The sequence below is a fragment of the Emys orbicularis genome, chromosome 6 (assembly GCF_028017835.1).
Source record: "Emys orbicularis isolate rEmyOrb1 chromosome 6, rEmyOrb1.hap1, whole genome shotgun sequence".
Taxonomy (NCBI): Eukaryota; Metazoa; Chordata; order Testudines; family Emydidae; genus Emys; species Emys orbicularis.
In genome coordinates this window covers 34,295,954-34,317,463 of record NC_088688.1, presented here as the reverse complement: position 1 = coordinate 34,317,463, position 21,510 = coordinate 34,295,954, and the positions used below count along the sequence as shown (strand labels likewise).

General features: G+C 40.1%; 2 protein-coding genes across 2 annotated transcripts in view; one reads left to right on the top strand and one right to left on the bottom strand.

Moving 5' to 3' along the window:
- Nucleotides 1-3,916, top strand: part of CDC20B (cell division cycle 20B) — a 58,253-nt gene extending 54,337 nt beyond the window's left edge. Inside the window, exons 11-12 of the mRNA XM_065406567.1 lie at nt 596-713; nt 3,816-3,916. Coding sequence (XP_065262639.1) covers nt 596-713; nt 3,816-3,916 — 219 coding nt within the window. The remainder of the gene's footprint in view (nt 1-595; nt 714-3,815) is intronic.
- Nucleotides 3,917-9,910: 5,994 nt separating this feature from the next.
- GZMA (granzyme A) lies at nt 9,911-19,529 on the bottom strand. The gene is made up of 5 exons (XM_065406912.1): nt 19,445-19,529; nt 18,509-18,647; nt 15,388-15,529; nt 12,500-12,772; nt 9,911-10,072 (listed from the first exon to the last, which is right to left on the bottom strand). The coding sequence occupies exons 1-5, from the start codon at nt 19,527-19,529 to the stop codon at nt 9,911-9,913; spliced, it is 801 nt and encodes a 266-aa protein (XP_065262984.1).
- Between the last annotated feature and the right edge of the window lie 1,981 nt (nt 19,530-21,510).

Here is a 21,510-nt window from a genome sequence, read left to right as displayed (position 1 = left end):
CATTCATGTGCCAGTCATCACCACCCCTGTTTCCTCACAACTTTTAATCTGGTCAGAGAGGAGATAACAGGGAAGTGGTCTCATAGCAAGGCCATGTGCTATCCATCAACCCTGGTATTGACCAAATGCCTAATGAGGAGAGGAAGATGTGAGAGAAGCAGGTTTCCCAGGAACCATGAGAGCACTAGAGTGGGGAGAGGCATGAGGAGTCAGAGAACAACAATCAGTCTCCGTAGGTTGAATATGAGGAGATAGTGGGACAGATTCTCAAGTGGTGTAAACTGTCATGGCCCCATTGATTTCTCTGGAGCTATACCGATTTCCATGAGCTGAGTCTGTGGCTGAGGATTTTGTTTTTAGATCTGGCAGGATGCCATCCTTTTTAGAAAGGATGATAATGCAGCTGCACTCAGCAACAGTCGCTATAGAGGGAAATCAAATAATCCTTCCTACATGAATATGGAACTATTTTTCTGTTGTTGCTCAGGAACTTGTACATTTTGAGCATTTACTAAGAACATTGTCAGTCTAAAACAGTTGAATGGTACATGTAGATCCTTTAAAAAGATTAAAATGATTTTTTAAATTACACTAGATTTGCTCCCTGTTCTGGTTACCCAAAACCAATGAATTAATGACTGGACAAGGTCTCCCTAAAAATCAGATGAAAATATGGAAGTATCCCACACTTACAAATTCAACTGATCTCTATGGTAAGTATTTCAGTAAACCAGTTTTTATCTCCCCTAGTTGCACTTTCTCTCGCTCTATATATGTAATCTATGTATTTACACACACACACAAATAAAACAAGCTAAAAAAGCAGCCTTTTCAGTCACACACACATACTGGTGTGATTGAATATATTTTGAATATTTTATATTGAATATACACATACTCTGTGTACTCATGAATTAATATCTATATACAGTGTATATATATATATATATACATACTATATATGTGCATCTAATTATCTATCCATGTGCACGCATGCACACACAATGGATGTCTATGTATGTGATTGGAAAGGCTGTTTTTTAGCTTATTTAACTTAACAACAAACTATCTCTATAAAAATACTTTTTTGGTAATGGGATCCCTTTACATCAGCATATATTGTGCTGGAGGCCATCTAAGACCCAGTCTGAGGGTGCCCACCATGTCTTCCTCTTCTGTAGGTCCCACAGTACAATTTCACTGAGCATGGAGGACTGGATAGAATTCTTGCTTCAACATTGTCTCTCAAAAATTAGCTGATATGGACAATACAAAGCTTTCCCAGACTTATCCCTTCTTCCTTCCGTGGGATTGAGTGTACTAATGCAAGACTGCTCCCATCCTGTTCTGGCCTGGAAGATATAGTCCACAAGCTGAATGTGGATATTGAATCTAGTAGCTCAGAGTGCTACCTGTAGAACACTGGGCCAGCAGCTGCTTCCAAAATAACTTTTGAAATAATTCTTTCCACATGTCCATTTGCTAATTAGCTTTTTCTTTGTTTAAATGAATGACTTTGACCTCATAGTGCAAAGGAATGTGTGTCATGTACCACAGTGACAGCTAGAATGAGTGTGTTTTCCTTTCTGCTATGCGCATGGTGTTTCATGGGGCTGTGGTGCAGGAATACGTCATATTAGAGTCTTTTCTTGCAATTTGTGCTTGTTTTAGCTGTCACTCCCATATGTTAAGTTACAGACCATCACTTGTTTCAGCATAATCTGAAACAGTTCAGCACAGGCATCCAAAATTAAATTAAAACACATGTCCAGTTTATGTACAAAAATGCACACATTTGTATATCTAAATTGTGTAAGTATTTACTGCAGTTCCATTTGTGTGTCATGTATTTGCCTGCTCAATGGCAAGTTATCACTAACATGGCTTTCTATTTTTTGTATCATAAGAGTGTCTGTTCATTTAAAAATACTTTTTCTGGCACCTTTTTGGTGCATTTTTGTGCAGTGTTTAATCACTGTTACACACTGGCTGGCTTTCATACCACTCTATGTCTTTCTACCATGGTACTGATAGTAAATCTTAATCCATTTTCATCCATTAGGGTTGCATTGGGTGAAATTCAATTCTGAGGTGAAATTCACCCACCATGAAGCATCCGCATAAAGCCTGTGGAACAGCTAGATCCCTCTTTAGACCTATTTTGAGGGGTTAAGAGGAACTCTTATGGTGTATACTCCACAGAGTCTCTGGGGAGGGTCCAGCCAACCAAGTGGCTGTACAAATATATTCCTATGCTTCTCTTGTGTGCCAGCAACTTGGTCTATACTGCAATTAAACACCTGCGGCTAGCCTGTGTCAGCTAATTGGGTCTCATGAGCCCCAGCTAAGGGGTTGTTTGATTGTAGTGTGGACGCTGGGGCTTGGGCTGGAGGACTGAGCTCTGGGACCCTCCCCTCTTGTGGGGTCCCAGAACCTGGGCTCCAGCCTGAGTAATTAAACAGCCCCTTAGCCCGAGCCCCATGAGCCTGAGTCAGCTGACACGGGCCAGCCATGGGTTTTCAGCTGCAGTGTAGACATACCCTTAGAGCCTCTGCCAAGTGACACATTAATCAGCATCAGGACTGCTCTAATTTGCTCTAAATCACAATGGCCGCAAGGGGCCATTCCAGCAGCCTGGCAGTACTAGGCCACTCTAAGCAGGGCCGGCTCCAGGCACCAGCTTAACAAGCAGGTGCTTGGGGCGGCCAAGGGAGAGGGGCGGCACCTGCGGCAATTCGGGGGCGGCAGGTCCCTCACTCCCTCTAGGAGCGAAGGACCTGCCGCCGCGGATCGCAGCTCTTTTTTTCCAATTGCCGCCGCCGATCGCAATTGCGATCACGGCTTTTTTTTTTTTTTTTTTTTGCTTGGGGCGGCAGAAATGCTGGAGCCGGCCCTGACTCTAAGAGACTCATATGGCCCTCATTGCCATCTGAGCATCTCCCCTTTTTAATGTATTTATCTGTTCAACATCCCTGCGAGGTAGGGAAGTGCTGTTATTCCCATATTACAGATGGAGACTGAGGCATAGAGAGAATGTCACACAGGAAGTCTATGGCAGACCAGGAAACTGAACCAGCTCTCCTGAATCCCAGTATAATACTTGTCCATCTTTCTGCTATGGCTCTGTCTGAATTTTCTCAGCTAGGCCTGCATGCTGGGGGAATCATTGCATAACCAGGGAAGCTAGTTTTGCAGCTTTGTGCTGGTGGACTGGTGCAAAGTGGCCACAGCCGGCAGCCAGAATCTTGCCCCTAATTTTTTCTATAACCATAGGTGCACTCAACGTACAACTCCAATAAGTTATTGTGTAGGAGCTTTTTCAAGAGGGCTTTATAGTGCAAATAACTCAGAAGTTGGAGACACTATCTCATAACTGCTGGATCCGTGGCAAAGTGTCTGAGAAGCATGTGCAGCCACAAGAGAAAGATCAGTAGTGAGACCCATTACCAGTCATAGATGAGACACATATTTTGACTGCAGTGGAGAACCAAGAGTTCAGGTTTAAGACAAAGTGGCATAATATTCTCCTTTGAGAGAAAAGCCTTGCGGAGCTTTTGTAAAGTCCCGATAGTTCAAATGTGGCCCCTAATAAGAGGAAAATTTTGCTTTCCGCTTTTTCTTAATGTAAAACTGCTGTAAATCTTAGGCTTGCCCAAACCAAACAGCACATCCTATGCAACATGTTGTGCAGCTGTAGTTATAGTAAACCAGGCCTTACCATGGGTGGGCAATTTTCAAAATGGCAAAGATTTCTCATTTTAAAATCCTGACATCTCCCTGATCTCTGTTATAAATATTGTGGTTTTGCTTTGTAGGTCATAAAGGAAGAGTCTTGCACATAGCACTGAGCCCAGATCATAGCAGGATCTTTTCTCTTGCAGCTGATGGAATGGCTTGTGTGTGGAAATACTGCTAATCTGGTGAAAGCAAGCACAGAAGCAAGGACTTTCAGGAGGATTATTCTAGTTAGTTGTGGCAACTTTTTTCCATTGACTTTTGAAAGTGAGCCGTTAACGGTTTTTGGCAATGACAGTAATACGACAGTAATGACAGTAATCCAACAAATCTTTCCAAATAATAAATTCTTTCCAAATGAAACATGGAATAAAGATAACACCTTAGTTCATTATCACATGGAACACGCTTGAACCTGCACTGTCTGTGCTTTAGATGAAGAACATTCTAACTCTGATTAATACTATCACATTTGTTATCCTTAAACCAATAACCATGGGTGGCATTCACACATGCACCGAGCACGAGGATTATGCACCAATTAAGTCTCACTTAATGCCTGTTTTGAGCCATAGGCCTAATGAAAAGTTCTACATTGTCCGATTCTCAGGAGTACAGTCCCTTAGGGCATGTATACACAGCCTACAGAAGCAAGCCTCCCAGCCTGGGTTGACAGACTTGGGTTAGCAGGGTTTGTGCTAGCACAATAAAAATAGCTGTGTAAACAGTACTTTGAAGTTGGAGCTCAGATTCTGAAACCTAGGGAGGCTTTTATTAAACCCCACCCCTCTGTATTTCAAAAAGTTTTTAACATCTAAAATAATACATACATAATAATCATAATTATATGGTCTTTTTGTAACTTGCTAGTCAGTTACTTGTCTATGTCCAGGAAACAGAGGCTATGAGTCTGTTGCAGCCAGGATGTGTGGCTTTTGGCTTAAGCTGTGGTGACTTATGTCTTTCGCTTTAGAGGTCACCAGTTTGATCCCCTGCATTAGCAAAGATTATAGCTGTCATAGTTGCATGGGCTTTATTTCATACTTGCTGGGGCAAATTCTCTTTGATTTTTAGTAAGACTTTGCCTGAATAAGGACTGAATACTGACAGAAGCTAAATAAGGACTGCAGGATTTGGCCCAGTGATCAGCAAGCTCTCATTCAAAGCATTTTAAAGCCTTTGCAACTCCACGAATGTCTCTGGCATTCTCCTTCCATCATCTGAAAGCAGGAGAAGCGATGGACTTGGAATGGGCTAATGAGAGACAAGAGAGAAGGAAAGGCTTGCCTCTGTTCCCAAAAAGACCCTTGAAACCCTTTCTGTGTAAAAACAGCCCCATAAGAGTAGAAACTCATGGCCCTTTCTATCTGAAAAATATTAGAATGGTTCCTGTAACTCAGCTGGGGAGGTGGGAGTTGCGATGAGTGATATAAAGTCAGCCCATGGTTTTCAGAAAGGAAAATTCAGCTGCGGCTGAATGGGTGACGAAGGGCAGACAACGTTAAGGGGGCTGCAGAGGCATCTGGAAATGAATCTACGACGGTCACATCTTTTGTTCTCATCCATTATTTAAAACCACATTTATAAATCACGTAAGAACTGACTTTAGGGCCGGAGAGCAGACACCACTAGTTGCATTTTCTCAAATATCACAAGCACATCAAAAGTTGTTCATTTACAATAAGTGTGATACAGCCCAAAGCCTCTGGTTTAGTGGCCACCTATTGTGGTCTTACTTCAAAGCAGGTTGGAAAATAACTCTTTGGTGGTGCACATAGAAATAACTACAAAAAAGCTGAGGTCTAAGAACAGGAAATTATTAATTCAGTTTGTCTTCCAGTATGAACATGGCTATTGCAGCTGAATTTAACAAGCATTTAAAATCTGTGACCAGAATAGTGATTTTTTCCCTCTCATTTGCAGGGAAAGTAGAGGGAACAGTAAATTGTGAATTTGTTTATTTTCTCCTTATTTCTGGGATTTCCCCCCCTTTTGCTGTTGGGGAAGTTTGAACATCATAACCTCACCAACTAGATTAGGGGAGATATTTGTTTTGAATCTGATCATACTTTGCTTGATAAATTGGAAGGGAGTTCTCAGAAAATACAGTACTGTGAGGCTGATCCTTTCTCCTTCTTACATTGCAAAGGTCCTTAAAATGTGAAATCTTGATTCATTCTAATTTTTCCATTGGCATTACATTTAATGGTGATGTGGGAACTTGCTCCTTTCCTTGGGCTGTCAGAGTTAATATTTGTTAAGCTTTGGAGCACACAGCAAAGCCCATCTTTTCCCCCTCTTTGCTAAGGCTTTTGAAGATGAAGTAGATTGAGATGGATATATTTATGGGCAGTCATTTTTCTATCTGTATGTTGTATTTTTCATATCTAGGATCGGTGCCCAGAACACTGGCTGGGTACCTAGAGATGTATTTAAATAAATAATTAGATTAAATTAAATTAATGCACTAATGAATGCATCCATTTTAAGTATTCATGTATTGAAAACACAATAAAAAAGACTGTGGAATTTTGTTTTTTTTTTACTGCCTTTTGTGACATGGACATGATGTAATTTAGCACGTCTGCCATAGATGGAACACTGTAGAATGAGTATCAGAATAAAGAACTGCACAAAAATTATGTCTACAAATAGCAGTCTCTTGAATTTTTGAATAATCAGTTCAAGGATTGCATCGTCCTGGTTTCTCTAGAATATAACAAAGTTGTTCTCAGAGTGCTGCATGACTGAAGAGATTAGAAAATTTAGATCCATGGAGCTCTTCTGTTAGCTTACAGTATGACCTACTGAAATGTCCACTAAAGAACAGACCAGTGACTTGCTTGCTTGACTTCATCACCTTATCTTACATGCATCAGGCCTTCACTGCTACGGATGGTCTGCTGTGATGATTCAATGATTAAATAATTATGCCTGTTCATTTCTCACTGGCTACCTCATTAGCCTATAGTAAGTGGAAATCATTGCATTCTAGATGGCAACATGTCATTAGATAATCATGGTCACTCTTCCCTATCTATCCAATAAACTTTTATTGGCCGTTCCCTAGAGGGGGAGATCTGATGGGAATGTGTGCTGTTTTCTTGATCTGAAGATATTTCCGGTTTAGGTGAGAGGGCATTTCAGTATCCAGGCTCGCTAGTGTCTTTGCTGTAAATGCCAACAAGTTTAAACAGCGACAGAGGTATTTAGGTTATTTTTACTATGTGAGTCCTGAGCCACTAGGAATGATGCTGAGTCCAACTGATCTTACCGAAGCCGTCAAACAACATTCAGGTAAAATAATTGCTATCCACCAGAATCAAACTGGGCAAGATTCAAGACATTGCCCTAGAGAAGGAAGGCTTCATATTTTGTGCATGCTTATCAGCTCTCCTCTAGCCCAGCATATCTCTTAGAACTTTACTTTGCCAGACCCACTCTTTCCTAGTCACTTGGGTTCTGTTATGCTAGGACAGTGGGTCTCAAACTTTTATACTGGCGACCCCTTTCACGTTGCAAGCCTCTGAGTGTGACCCCCCCTAATAAATTAAACACACTGTTTAATATATTTAACACCATTATAAATGCTGGAGGCAAGCAGGGTTTGGGGTGGAGGTTGACAGCTCACGACCCCCCCAGGTAATGACCTCGCGACCTATGGTTTTTTTTTAAACTCCAGCAATATGTCAGGTGATGCTATATGCATAGTCTGTGTTTTGCTATATATTTTTTTATCATCTGCAATGTTTAATAGCTCACAAAGAATGCAGCAAAATGACTTTTTAATTAAAATCATATGCAATATGTCTCCACCCATTAAATATTCTTTTTCCTCTCATAAATCTGTTAGCTATTTCCTACTGCTGGAGAAAAAACTCTGAAGATATTTATGGAACTGGAAGTGGCTGAGTTTATCAGTATGCACATGACAATACATCATTTTGGATCACAATCCTGTTGCTGGAAATGTTGGAAAAGTGGTCTGATCATTTCATGGCTAAGATATCACTGAAATCTAGCCAACTACTGACACTGTAGTTATGAAATAGGACTTTTATATTTTACCAGCTATTATTTATTATACTAATATTTTATCTAACCAGAGAAATCGTCTATCATTTCATTTGAGGGTTTTATGTAGGTGTGACACTCTGTACCTCCAAGTAGCATCCTGGAACCTCCATATTACCACTGTCATATAATTATGATATGTTTTGTACAAAGTACACCTTGTGAGGTATCATGTTAAAAGTCATGATCGGTTGAACATTAATATCCTATTGGATCGTATGTACTGTCATTGTATGTGAAGTTATGAGGTATTGCTATATATGTTACTGAAATATGTTGTGAGGTTCGGTATACCCACAACCAACCTTTCAGTTGCAACAAAGGAGAGCCCAGACAGTATTAATGGCCCATCAAGAAAACAATCCACTATCCCTGAGGCTCCTTAGAGAAGGCATGTACGCAATGGAGACTGCTTGACAATGGGGACTGACTGACCCGCATGTCACAGCAAGGATCTTTCTAGGAGCTGGAAGAAGGTATGAAAAGAGAGACAGTGACATCATCAATTGGCCTCTCTCCCCCACCATCTCAACAGCAGGAAGAACAGCTGGAAGAAAAAGACTTTGAACTGGGGAAGAGTGGTTCCAGCTGGAACTGTAAGCTGCTTGTACCATCTGACATTGTTTAATTCAAATCTTGCTTAGTCTGTTAAAGTTAGAATTTAGACTGAATTTCTATTTTATTTTTTAGGTAAGCAGCTTTGATCTCTTTGCCTGCTACTTATAATCATTTAAATTCTATCGTTCTATAGCTAATAAATCTGTTTATATTTTATCTAAAACAGTGTGTTTTGGTTGAAGTGCTTGGGGGAATCTAAACTCAGCTTCACAAAGGTGATGCATGTCCACTTTCCTATGAAGAAATGGCGAACTAAGTAATGAACTTACACCGGGCAGGCTTCTGACCAGTGCAAGATGGTAAAGTTCTGGGGTGCAAGACTGGGGAGCTGGGGGGCATTGGTTGAAGCCTCCCTATTGATGGTTTATGAGTGGCTGGGAGACCATTAATGTAACTCAGTTGGGTGTGTCCCTGCCTCTGGATGTCTGTGTAAGTGCAGAGGCTTGTAACTTGACATCAGCATCACATGTGAGAGGCAGCCCAGGTTGGTGGGTTTGGAGGGCTCAGCACTCCCACAGTCTAGGTTGCACCCTGCAAACTCCATCACAATAGAGTTTTCAGCTGAATGTTTAACATAATATATGTTATAAACAAGTATATACCCTGATTTGATTTGCAAATAGTTTACATGTTCAAAACTGCACATAGTATTTTTACTGCAAGAGACAGGGTGTTCCAGATAATTGCATATTTCAAGCCACAAACTTTATTGCCTTTTCTTTATTGAATGCAAAATATTATAATGTAATGAAATGGTTGAAGTTTTGAAATACATAGAAGTTAGGAAATTCAAAATCATTAGATTTCACAGTCAAATAAACTTCCCTACAAAGTATGCAGTCTTTGAAACTCCATGTTCTCAGGCTGCCAGAGGGCCTTCAGAAGGTGGGGGGCAAAAATAAATCATGGGATTTTCAGAGGAAGGAGAGGCATCAACAGTATTTCCAGGATTCTGGGATTATTCCTAGAATCTCAGTGACTCTAGGATTTTTATGGAAATCCAGATATAGATATGTGTAGTTATTCTCAATATGCAATTAGGACCAAATTCTATTAAGTTCAGTGAGAGTCGGATTGGACCTTGAGCTGAAATGCTCATTATCTATGCAGAGATCTAGTAAATGTGCTTTGTAAGGGTGAAGTAATACTCCTCTCCTTAGCCATTAAGCACCTGTGTAGCCCCTCTGTGGCTGAGACTACAGGGCATATACTGTTATAGGAGAATGCTATGCTCACATGCTGGGGTTAAGGTAATTTCTTTGCTGAAATCACATATATAAAATATGTGCCCCAAAGTGAATTCTAATGGGAAAGTTACAAGCCATTGAAGGGACTTATAGTGAAATTACTACTTCAACCATAGTATGTACATGCCGCTACTGCATAATACTCTGATCATACTGACTGCATCATTCAAAAATAAATTTTGTTACAAATAAATGTATATCAAAGCAACAGAAAATCAGTCAGTGACTGACTCAATCTATAAGTCACCCCCTATGGTTTTCTTTATCCAGAGAAGATGTATCTTTGTAAGACGGGCGTAGACACCAGGGCCTTGAACAACACCGCACTTGTTTGGCATGCCAAAGGAGGTGATGCCTTTCAATTCACCATTACATATCAAAGGACCACCAGAATCCCCCTAAAGAAGAGGAAGACAAACTTGACATCAGAATTTACAAAGGTTTGAAAACACACTGCTAATTAAACTGGTGCGTGTGTGTGTGTGTGTGTGTGTGTGTGTGTGTAGACAAGGTCTGAGGAAAGTTTTCAGAAATGAATTCTTACTTCTATTGATCTTTCCTAAGAATATGTGTTCTGTTTTTAAAAAAAGAAAAGGTTTGAATCTGATCCATTCAGTTGTGAATTAAATAGAGAATAAATCTAATTTAGTAGTAATGAACATGTCCTTTTTTTATAATCTGAAATAAACTGGAAACTTTGTCCTTTGAATGCAGAAAGTTTCTGGAAATAATTAGTAAATCTAATCGAAAAGTAAAACTTCTATGTTGGTTGGAAAATTAATCATTTAGTAATGTACTCGTTGGGATGTGTATAAAACAGGTAGTACAGTGTGTTAACCCTTTTATTGCTGGACAGAGAGGCTTCTATGACAATGGAGAATTGGACAAAAACCTTTGAAATCATCAATAAGTCAAGCCATAATATACTAGACAAATTTGCCAAGAGGTGTGATTTCCCCCCATACCCCCTGTGTATATAAATGGATGGAATATTCTGCAACAGACAAGAGTTAACCCTTTGTCTTTTTCTCCTCTTTCTCCTCATTTAGATTATAAGTAAAGTGGATTTGAATATCTATGTTAGGAATTTTGATAATGCCCATCAAAGTAGTATCTCCTCTCCTGACCCTTCAAGCCCTCATTGGCACTACTCATGTGATTAAAGTTATAAATTTCTAAAGTATATTCAGGATCAGAGACTAAGTGGTCATAAACGAAATCAGACTTTGTTAAATCCTGAAAATGCATTACATAAACTAGGATCAATTTAGTGTATAAATATGATATACAATACATTCTTTAGACTGTCTCAGATATTTTTAGAACAGCAGCCTTGGATCATTCCTGATGGCAGACTGTATGAGAGAAAGATGCAGGACATGAAACGAAGGAATGGGTGTGACTTGTTAGTGCATTGTAAGGTATAAGCCATTATTTCTGGATAGGCTGGGCAACCTCCTTTTTGAATCCACCAAATGCACTTGGGTGTTCCTTTACTGTATCAGAAATGAAATGATACAAGGCCATGAAATGACTCATGAGAAATATAAACAGGACTTGGGCCTTGACTCTGCTTCCATTGAAGTCAATGAGAGTTATACAAATGACTTTAATAACAGCAGAATCAGACGATTGTGGACTCATATTGTAAGGTCTTGAGCAACTTTTGTAGAGTGTTTTTTGAGTGCCCTCAACTCTTCAGAGGAGGGTACTCACTGCTCCACAGGACTGGCCTAGGAACTTCAATGTAAACTTGTACTTATTTTCTCTTGGAGTGCAAGTATATTAAGTTCTTAATTATTAAATGAGTGTCTCTGCATTAAATTTTATGGTACACCATTGCTTTTACTACTATAAGCTATAAGGCTAGTCGTGAGCTACTGGGGTGGGGTCTGCAGTGGGTACTCATTTATTACCTGCCAGAGAATGTGAGTACTAATGTTTTTGTAAAAGTCCACTCCTTGATGGATGATTCCACTTATAGCAAAAAACATGATATAATATTTAACCTGACCAATTAAATATTTAAACATTTTAAAAATATGGCTGTTTATGTATAGCTATCACCACTTGATATGGCTGAAATTAGTTTTATCACTTGACTTATGTACATATGAAATACATTAGATCATGTAAAGCCTGTTTCAAAGCTCAATGGAGTCAATGGGAGTCTTTCCATTGATTTCAGTGGCTTTTAGAATAGGCCCATGTAGCTTAATCTGAATTACCATTGTAAAGACTGGACATTTCCACTGCTCTTTTTCCTCTAAAGACCATTTAACTGCAGAAAAGGAAAAATATTTTCCCCGCTCAGAAAAGCATAAAAGTCCAGTGGCCCTCAAGATAGTTTACAAATCAGAAGCTTTGATTTTAAGTCTTAGGAAATCAGATCAGCACAATCCTTTATAAATCTCAGACATACAAAGGGCTTGTCTACATTACCCGCTGGATCGACAGGCAGTGATTGATCCAGCGGGGGTCGCGTCTAGTCTAGACGCGATAAATCAACCATTGAGCGCTCTCCCATCGACTCCAGTACTCCACCAGGGCGAGAGGCACAAGCGGAGTCGACAGGAGAGCATCAGCCATCGACTTACCGCAGTGAAGAGACCGCAGTAAGTAGATCTAAGTATGTCGACTTCAGCTACGTTATTCACGTTATTCACGTAGCTGAAGTTGCGTAACTTAGATCGATCCCCCCTAGTGTAGACACTTGTTTTGCAGCTGAACTAAAGACCTGAGCACTCTAATGGGCCATCAGACCCATTGTTCTACATTTTATTTTTAAGAGCCTTTAAATGGATACAACCAGCATATCTACTTACAACACATGAGTCTTTTCCTCCGTTCTTATCGCCAGCACACACCATGTTCATTGTTATCATGGGTTGATAATTATAATGATTCTGATCATTGCAGGTTTTTCTGTCGATGATGGTGATGTTGACTTCCCTCAGGATATCAGAAGGTTTACGGTCTTGATTCTTAATTATTCCCCATCCTGCTACTTGGCACTTTGTTCCTGGTTTGGGATCAGTGTCTGTGTTAGGTAGCTTAATGGTTTTCACAGCTTTATTAATTTTTGCTCTCTGTTGAAGCTATTGGATAATAAGAAGACATGGTTATTGCAGGGGGAGCTGGTAGTAACCCCTATCTTTAAGTTCCTCAATACTCTCCATTATGATTATGAAGTATTTTTGTGACCTTTTCTTCAAGAAGCTCTCATACCTTTGGTATTCAGCAGCAGAATACTCTTGAGCTAGGGAAGTGCCTTTCATTTGCCCCATGAAATTTCATTCAGCTTTCCATAAAATACTATGGAAAATCATAATTTTCCTTCTCTGGCTTATGGTCTTCAGAAAATTTTTGGCAACTTGCCAAAATTACTGAACACAGGAACATTCCAAAGTTCTGGGCTTATGCCTCTCTGGCTGGCCTAAATTTCCCATGATGCATCATGGCCAAGGACTCCTATGATGCACCTTCTTCTGATACCAAAATGGGAGAAAGTGATACATTATGGGAGATGGAAGTAGAAATTACCACATCCGATGTGGAAGTCAAACTCAAACGGCTTAATAGGATTAAACTGGCGGTCCTGGATCATCTCCATCCAAGAATATTAAAGGAACTGGCACATGAAATTGCAAGCCTAACAGCAAAGATTTTTAATGAATCTGTAAACTTGGGGGTTGTACCCTATGACTGGAGAATTACTAATATAGTACCTATTTTTAAGAAAGAGAAAAAAAGTGATCTGGGAAACTACAGGCCTGTTAGTTTGAGCTCAACTGTATGCAAGGTCTTGGAATAAATTTTGAAAGAGAAAGTCATTAAGGACATAGAAGTAAATGGTAATTGGGATAAAATACAACACGGTTTTACAAAAGGTAGATCTTGCCAGACCAACCTGATCTCCATCTTTGAGAAGATAACTGATTTTTTAGACAAAGGAAATGCAATAGATCTAATCTACCTGAATTTCAGTAAGACATTTGATACAGTTCTACATGGGAAATTATTAGTTAAATTGGAGACTATGGGGCTTAATATGGAAATTGAAAGGTGCATAAGGAACTGGTTAAAGGGGAGACAACAATGGGTCATACTGAAAGGTGAACTGTCAGGCTGGAGGGAGGTTACTAGTGGAGTTCCTCTGGTATTGGTCTTGTAACCAATCTTATTTTATATTTTTATTAATGACCTTGGCACAAAAAGTGGGAGTGCGTTAATAAAATTTACAGATGACAGAAAGTTGGAAGGTATTGCCAATATGGAGGAGTACCAGAATATCATACAAGAAGATCTGGATGACCTTGAAAACTGGAGTAATAGAAATGGGATGAAATTTCAATAGTGCAAAGTGCAAGGCCATGCGCTTAGGGACTAACAACAAGAATTTTTGCTATGAAAAAGGCTAATTCAGTCTTAGGATGCATCAGGCAAGGTATTTCCAGTAGACACAGGGAGTGTTAGTACCATTATAAAAGGCACTGGTGAGATCTCATCTGGAATACTGTGTGCAATTGTGGTTTAAGAAAGATTAATTTATACTGGAACAGGCGCAGAGAAGGGCTACTACAGATGATCAGAGGAATGGAAAACCTATCTTATGAGAGGAGACTCAAAGAGCTTGGCTTGTTTAGCCTAACCAAAAGAAGGCTTAGGGGAGATATGATTGCTCTCTATAAATACATCAGAGAGATAAATACCAGGGAGGGGGGAGGAGTTATGTAAGTGACACGCTAATGTTGACACAAGAACAAATGGATATAAACTGGCCATCGACAAGTTTGGACTTGAAGTTAGATGAAGGTTTCTAACCATCAGAGGAATGAAGTTCTGGAACAACCTTCCAAGGGGAGTACTGGAGGCAAAAAAGCTAACAAGCTACCAGTTATCTTGATAAGCTTATGGAGGGGATGGTATGATGAGACTGCCTGCAATGGCATGTAGCCAATCTGTGACTGCTAGTAGCCAATATCTCCAATGTCTGGACACTAGATGGGGAAGGAGCTGAGTTACTACAGAGAATTTTTTTTTCTTCAGGTATCTGGCTGGTAGGTCTTGCCCACATACTCAGGGGCTAATTGATCACCATATTTGGCGTGGGGAAGGAATTTTTCCCTGGGTCAGATTGACAGAGACCGTGGGGCTTTTTTTTACCTTCCTCTGCAGCATGGGACATGGATCACTTGTGGGTTTAAACTGGTGTAAATGGTGGATTCTCTGAAGTCTTTAAATCATGACTTGAGACTTCAGTAACTCAGCCAGAGATTAGGGGTCTATTACTGGAGTGGGTGGGCAAGGTTCTGTGGCCTGCAATGTGCGGGAGGCAAGACTAGATGATCATGATGGTTCCTTCTGGTCTTAAAGTCTATGAGTATATCAGAGAGCTATCGGAGACCTAGTCCCATAGAGGAGAATGGGAGCATAAAGCCCCTGAACTGGAACTCCCATGAGGGGCCACAATGCCATTCTGAATAGCAATATTTTCTACGGGCAATGCTCCTTATAAGAAGTCAGAAGTCTGTACAGGAAGTTTGGGAAAGTATAAAATGACAAATGAGTGTATGAATAACAAAGTCAGAAATATTATATAACTAAAGATTTTTGTCTGGAGTCTTTCTAAGGCAGGGGGCATGGCATCAAATATCCATACAGGATAGAAAGTTGCATATTCTTAAAATTATGTTTAATAAAAATTCCATACCTGCAGAAGCATAATGTCATTTTCTTTTGTCTGATTATTAAAGCATGGGAAGCTAATTGGTCTTGCAATCTTAAAAATCTGTTTTTCTTTCTCTTTCTTTGAAAGTGAATGAGCTCCAAGAACAACTGTGCTTCTTCTATCACTGAAAAGAACAACATAGTTAACTATATTAATCATACAAAACTATACATGTGTTCAGTAGTGTTCATTTTTAGTAAGTACTATACTCTCTTGCTGATAAATACACTGCTGTAAGTTAAATAATAAGAAACAGCACATTGTTATTAATAATTCATAATTATAAATAATTAAATGAGCTAAAATCATACAGCCATATCTGTACTTATACGAATTTCACAGGGTCTTGGAGAGGTTTCAGATCTCGGGATGCAAACCTGCCCCTACAGTTTTGGTTCTGGGATTGATACAAAAGTGGAAGAGATCTATTTTCTGGGTTCAGTTTGGATGCATCAGAAATTTGATGAGGACACCTATTCTGGGAACAGAAATCTTATAAAAACTGACCTTTATGTGATTTCTGCCATTTTGGGCTGAAATCTCATGAGAATAACTAATGAAATCTGTAAAAAGCGACAAAGAGTCCTGTGGCACCTTATAGACTAACAGATGTATTGGAGCATAAGCTTTCGTGGGTGAATACCCACTTCGTCAGATGCATGTGATGAAATCTGGATGCTGTTTGAGCTGAAATCAAATCTGAATGGTATCATTGCTTTGACCTTGAACCTGAATCCCAAACCTTTGAAATATTTCCGATCAGGATCTCAACACTGTCTCCTCATCCCACATCTAATTCAGCTCAATTGCCTCCCCTTAAGTGTCCTGCCTCCTCACAGACTCACCAGACAATAGAAGTGTCGCTTACTGATCTGTGCTTGCTAGGGGTTCCTTGAATGGATGCCTAGGATTCTATTCTCTTCTTGGCCAATCAAGGACCAGTTTTATATCAGACCATGCCACTAATTGCTCCAGTGACTCTAAGGTACACTGTGATTGCATGGGAGGAAGTTGCACATGCATTTAAGTTTAGCTGGGATATAGGATTGGAGGACATTCAACCTCTCTTCCAATCTCAGCAAGATTTGCCCTTCCACCCATTCATGCACTGGGGGCAAGGTTATGGGGAAATGGTCCTTTTTTCTTAGGGCATTATATTGGTGTTTAATTGCTGACTGAACTTTATGCTGGCTAGCTATTGCATTTTCTCTTTGTTCAGGTCAAGCCAGAATTGCTTTCTGTTTTCTATATGTTCTTGTACACTAATACTGTAACTGCAGGACCCGATGTAATCTTTATAAGGAGCTAAATATATTCACCTGTTTGGGCTGTGACAGTAGGAATTAATCTCTCTCTCTCTCTCTGAATTGTGGGATCCAAACTTCATTGGGATTGAAAGACTTGCCAGGAGAGACTGTGTGGGGTCTGGCTCAGGGAGAGCTCTAACCCATTGATGGGGGTAAAAGGTGGGACTTGTGTTTTAAATCTCATATCCATGCCTGGGTTGGCCAGATAGATTATTTGGCTAGGTAGCCTGTCAGTCAGGAGAAAGGTTGGCTCACAAGCTAAATTATTAAGGCCACCCGAGCCAGAGGCGGCAGGTTTGTATAATTTTTGGTGGTGCCCAGAATGGGTCCAAGTCCCACCTGCCCCGACACCTGCCTAATGTTCTGGGAGGGAGTTTGGTTGCGGGAGGGCTGTGGGCTCTGGGAGGGAGTTTGGGTGCTGGCTCTGGGCTGGGACAGGGGGTTGGGATGCAGGGAGGGGTGTGGGCTCTGGGAGGGAGTTTGGGTGCGGGCTCTGGACTGGGCCAGGGGGTTGGAGTGTGGGAAAAGGTGAAGGGTGTGGTGCTTACCTCGGGCAGCTCCCGAAAGCGACCCGCACACCCCTCTGGCAGTGGCTCCTAGACTGGGGGGCCGGGGGGTCTCCACACACCGCTGCCCTCAGGCACTGTCCCCATAGCTCCCATTGGCCGCAGTTCCCGGCCAATGGGAGCTGCGGAGTAGGCGCTTGGGGTGGGGGCAGTGCACGGAAACCACCCCCCCCACCCCTGAGGCCATAGGACCGTTCTGGCCACTTCCAGGAGTGGTGCAGAGTGAGGCCAGGCAGAAAGCTGCTTTAGTCCTGCTGTGCTGCTGGTGGTGGCGGTGGTGGCCGGAGGCCCCCGGACCCTTTTAAATACCCCGGAGGTGGCAGGCGGGGCCGAGAGACACTCTGGGGGAGGCACGTGGGGGTGGCAGGTGGAGCCGGGGGAGAGACCTGGCCCCGAACATTGGCGAAGCCGGGCCCCCAGGCCCTGAATAATCCTGGAGCATGGGCACCACGGGCCCATATAATTCACCACCCCGACCCTAGCTGCAAAGAGTTTGTTCATCCTCACCTTCATTTGTTTATGTTGTTGCTATTTCACAAGTTAATTCATAAAGAAAATAATTTAATTAATAAATATATAAATTAATACATAAATTAAAGAGCTATTTTAGCATATCCTCAGGTAGTGAACTGCATTCATCTTATACAATGAAATGACACAAATTTCATTCCACTTTTGTGGGCAGCTATTTTGGATTGTTTAGAACTTTGTTCAGCAAAATTGTGATTGACTAAGAAAAGAGTCAATAAGTCTTTCCTTGAGTTAACTGCTGCTATTCTATGCCTGCGTCCAAATAGTAGTTAACAAAATATCTCTGCATATAGATTGAAGGTTAGCGCACTTTATTATGGCCTTTGTTATTCACGAAAGTGTTGAAATGGAGACCACAATTGCTTGGTTGCCAATGTAAATGTTAAAATGTAATAAGATTATAATCCCAATTACACTGGCTATACAAAATATAAGAGAGATAAATTTTCACGCTTCAGGAGATAAGCTACTAATTGCCTGGAGTTGGAAGAAACCCTCATAGGCATATTATTGCATAATTATTTATTATGACAGAATACCAGACTAAATGGAACATTAGTTTTATTTGTTATGGCAATTTCTAAAGCATGTTAGATCTACAGAATCAAGCATTAGCTTTGGTTCATATTGTGTGTTATTTACTTTGCTGTTAAACTAGTAAGAACATTCTATGAGATAGAAATCTTTAGAAGAACTTACATTCTACAATGGGCTGCTGTTAACACCCAATTCTCTTTGATCAAAGCTCCTCCACAATAGTCTTTCCCTTTGATTAGGGCCATATATGGTCTTGAATGTGGAGTCACTGCATACCCTCCAATGATATCCACACATGAATCTAAAAATAAAAATAAACCAGGCTGCACACAGTTGGGATAGTATATAATATAAAATAATTCCATTCATAGAGAAAGGGTTAGAGTAATTATACAATATAATGAATATAAATATACACACAGACTTACAGTGCTGGATGTAGCTGTATTAGGGGCAGGATTTTTAAAATGGGTCTGTGTTGGTCTAAATCTGCTTCCATTGAGTTCAATGGGAAGAGCGTTAGGCCAACCCTGATTTTGAAAATCCCACCCTAAAATACTAATGGTCTTGTGGAGCGTTACTTGCTTGACCTGCAGTTGTTTCCATTGCTAGGTTCATCAGCTTTCATTATGCCAAAGAACCCTGGATCTGACACTGTCTAAACATTATGCAGTATATTTATAAGTATACTCTGAAAAAGTGGATACACAATTCACTACATAATCAGATAAAGCGTTAAATGAACAATATTTTTTCAAAAAAGGTTGGAAATGAAGTGATTTATGCCAATTACAGCATCATTTCTGATGGAATTTTCTGACTCCTGGATAGCTATACATCTTTTGAGAAGGGGAACCAGGCAAGGTTAATATAACTCTTCTAGACTCCAGTTGCCTCCCCTCTCTGCAGGTTGAGTTAAGATTTTCCCTTCATATATTATTTTTAGATTTGTCATAAGACCTAACTTTTACAATCAATGGAAAATAAATAAAAATGTTTTCTTTCTCTTATTTACTGATAACTTCATTATTTCAATATATCTAGCTACATCTTGCTTTACACACATCATGAATTACAATGGATAAAAGCAGCACTTACCTCCGGGAATTACCAGGAGAATAATGGTAGCAGAAGCAGACAAAGTGAAGAGAAGCCCCATTATTGCTGCAGTGTGTTCTTGCATAATAAATGCCTAATATATATTGAAAATGAAAAGGATGTGGGTTTTTTTTTTCCTCTGAAGGACATCTGACATTCTGTAATTGTGAAACAAGATAAAAACCACAATATAACTTCTACGATGTCTTGAGGAAGGTGTCATTTCTAGGCACAGCACCTGCATCATGTAATTGATGAGGCATGAAGCTAGGAGCCCCTGAATAGGGCTGGCCGGAAAAAAAAATGTAGAATTCAACAAATTGGCATTTGCTGACAAAAAATGTTTGGTTAAAAAATTTCTGACCACCTCTACCTCTGAGGTCAAATTCCAGGCCTAATATTAGCTCACTGTGTGTCCTTGGGCGAGTCACTTAGCCTTGCAAACCACTGAATATCAGTTTCCTCATGTTTAAAATACCTCACTAAAGTGCAGTGTGCTAGTGGGCTTAGACTTGCTCATTTCTTGAAAATGTAACGTGCTAACTACTATTATTCTGAGACAAGTGTCAGATCTCGTGCAGTATGATCACTCCTGCTGAGGCACAGTACTGCTGGTCTTGAATCAGTGTGGACATGAAGACAGAAAAAGAGACTAAAATGTGTTAGGAAAGTGAGACGATACAAAGATTAAATATCCAAGGAAACTGCTAAAAAAGTATTTTATTTCATCTGTATCTTATTTAAAGAGGAATGTGCTTAACTGAGAACCGAGGATGTTTAAAAAACTATTGAGTAGGGGAGTGACCATTATTCATGTGCTGCATCTTCATACTAACTAGAATGAAGAGTGAGCAAGATTTTCTTATACTGATTTTTCTGAACTGTTCTGAATGTACATTGTGCCAAGATTTTGATAGGAACAAGAAAAGGCCATCCAGCTTTCATTATGCAGCATTTTTTGGTTGATCTTAATCCTACATTTGGGCTTCTCCACACGCTGGCCCTGCCCCTTTACCAAAAGAAATTGAGATGTCTTTTGAACCCTCTTTGTTTCACTTAATTTTTCTGATACCAGTATCTTATTCCATATGTTGCTTATCCTTTCTGCCCAAGTTCTCTATTTGCTCCCCTATTCCTTATTTTTGATGTCTCTTAATTTTTTAAGCTGTTTCCTGTGTGATTTGTTAAGTTTGGTGTGGTTAGGGGAATTGATTCATGTACAAATATGATACATCTAATACAATTAAAAAACCCAAAGACACTGTAATGAATCTGCATTCAGAGACCACCTTTGCCAAAGCCACATACATCTGACATAGAGAATAAAATGGTAGACACTGTGTTCTAGAAACGTAGGCCCCTTCTACTTGTGCAGAAAGTGAATTTGCCATTAGTTTTTTCATTAGCATTAAGACATATACTCTTTGCAGGCCAGCCACTTGACTAGATCCATCAGATCAGAAGCCATGGAACACATGAACAATAGTTGTGTCTTTAGAGTCCTATTCGGCAAAGCACTTATGCACATGTGTAATTTTAAGCAGGTGAATAATCCCATTGAAGAAGATAATTTTGATGAGGGAAAGATATTTCGGGGGAAATAGTTTGATGTGGTGTCTGCCCTTGCATAGATGCTGATCGGATGTAAAAGAAGTGTGCTTTCGTTTAAAGAGTGCTTTGGGTATTTGCTCTGAAAATAAAGCTACCCATACAATTTGACGTTCCACCTAAAGATAGGATATAGTGTCAAAGATTTGCTGATATTGAATATACAGATGTGTATATTTTCAAACTGGACCATAGCTAGTAATAAGTCTATATTCTTGCTGTCATAGAAAAACATTTCAGTACTGAAACCTCATTCAGCAGAGTTGTGGTTCTCTAAGCCATTATTAAAAATAAGAGCTACATGGTGTTAGAGCAGTTATATTTCAGTTTCCTTACACTGGTATTTTAAGATCACTGTAGGTTTTCTACATTCTTCGCACTAGGGTCAGACCGTTTGTTTGTAGTGGTTTAGCAGATGACGTGCCCAAGATCAGTGGAAAAACAGGTGGTCTGAAATA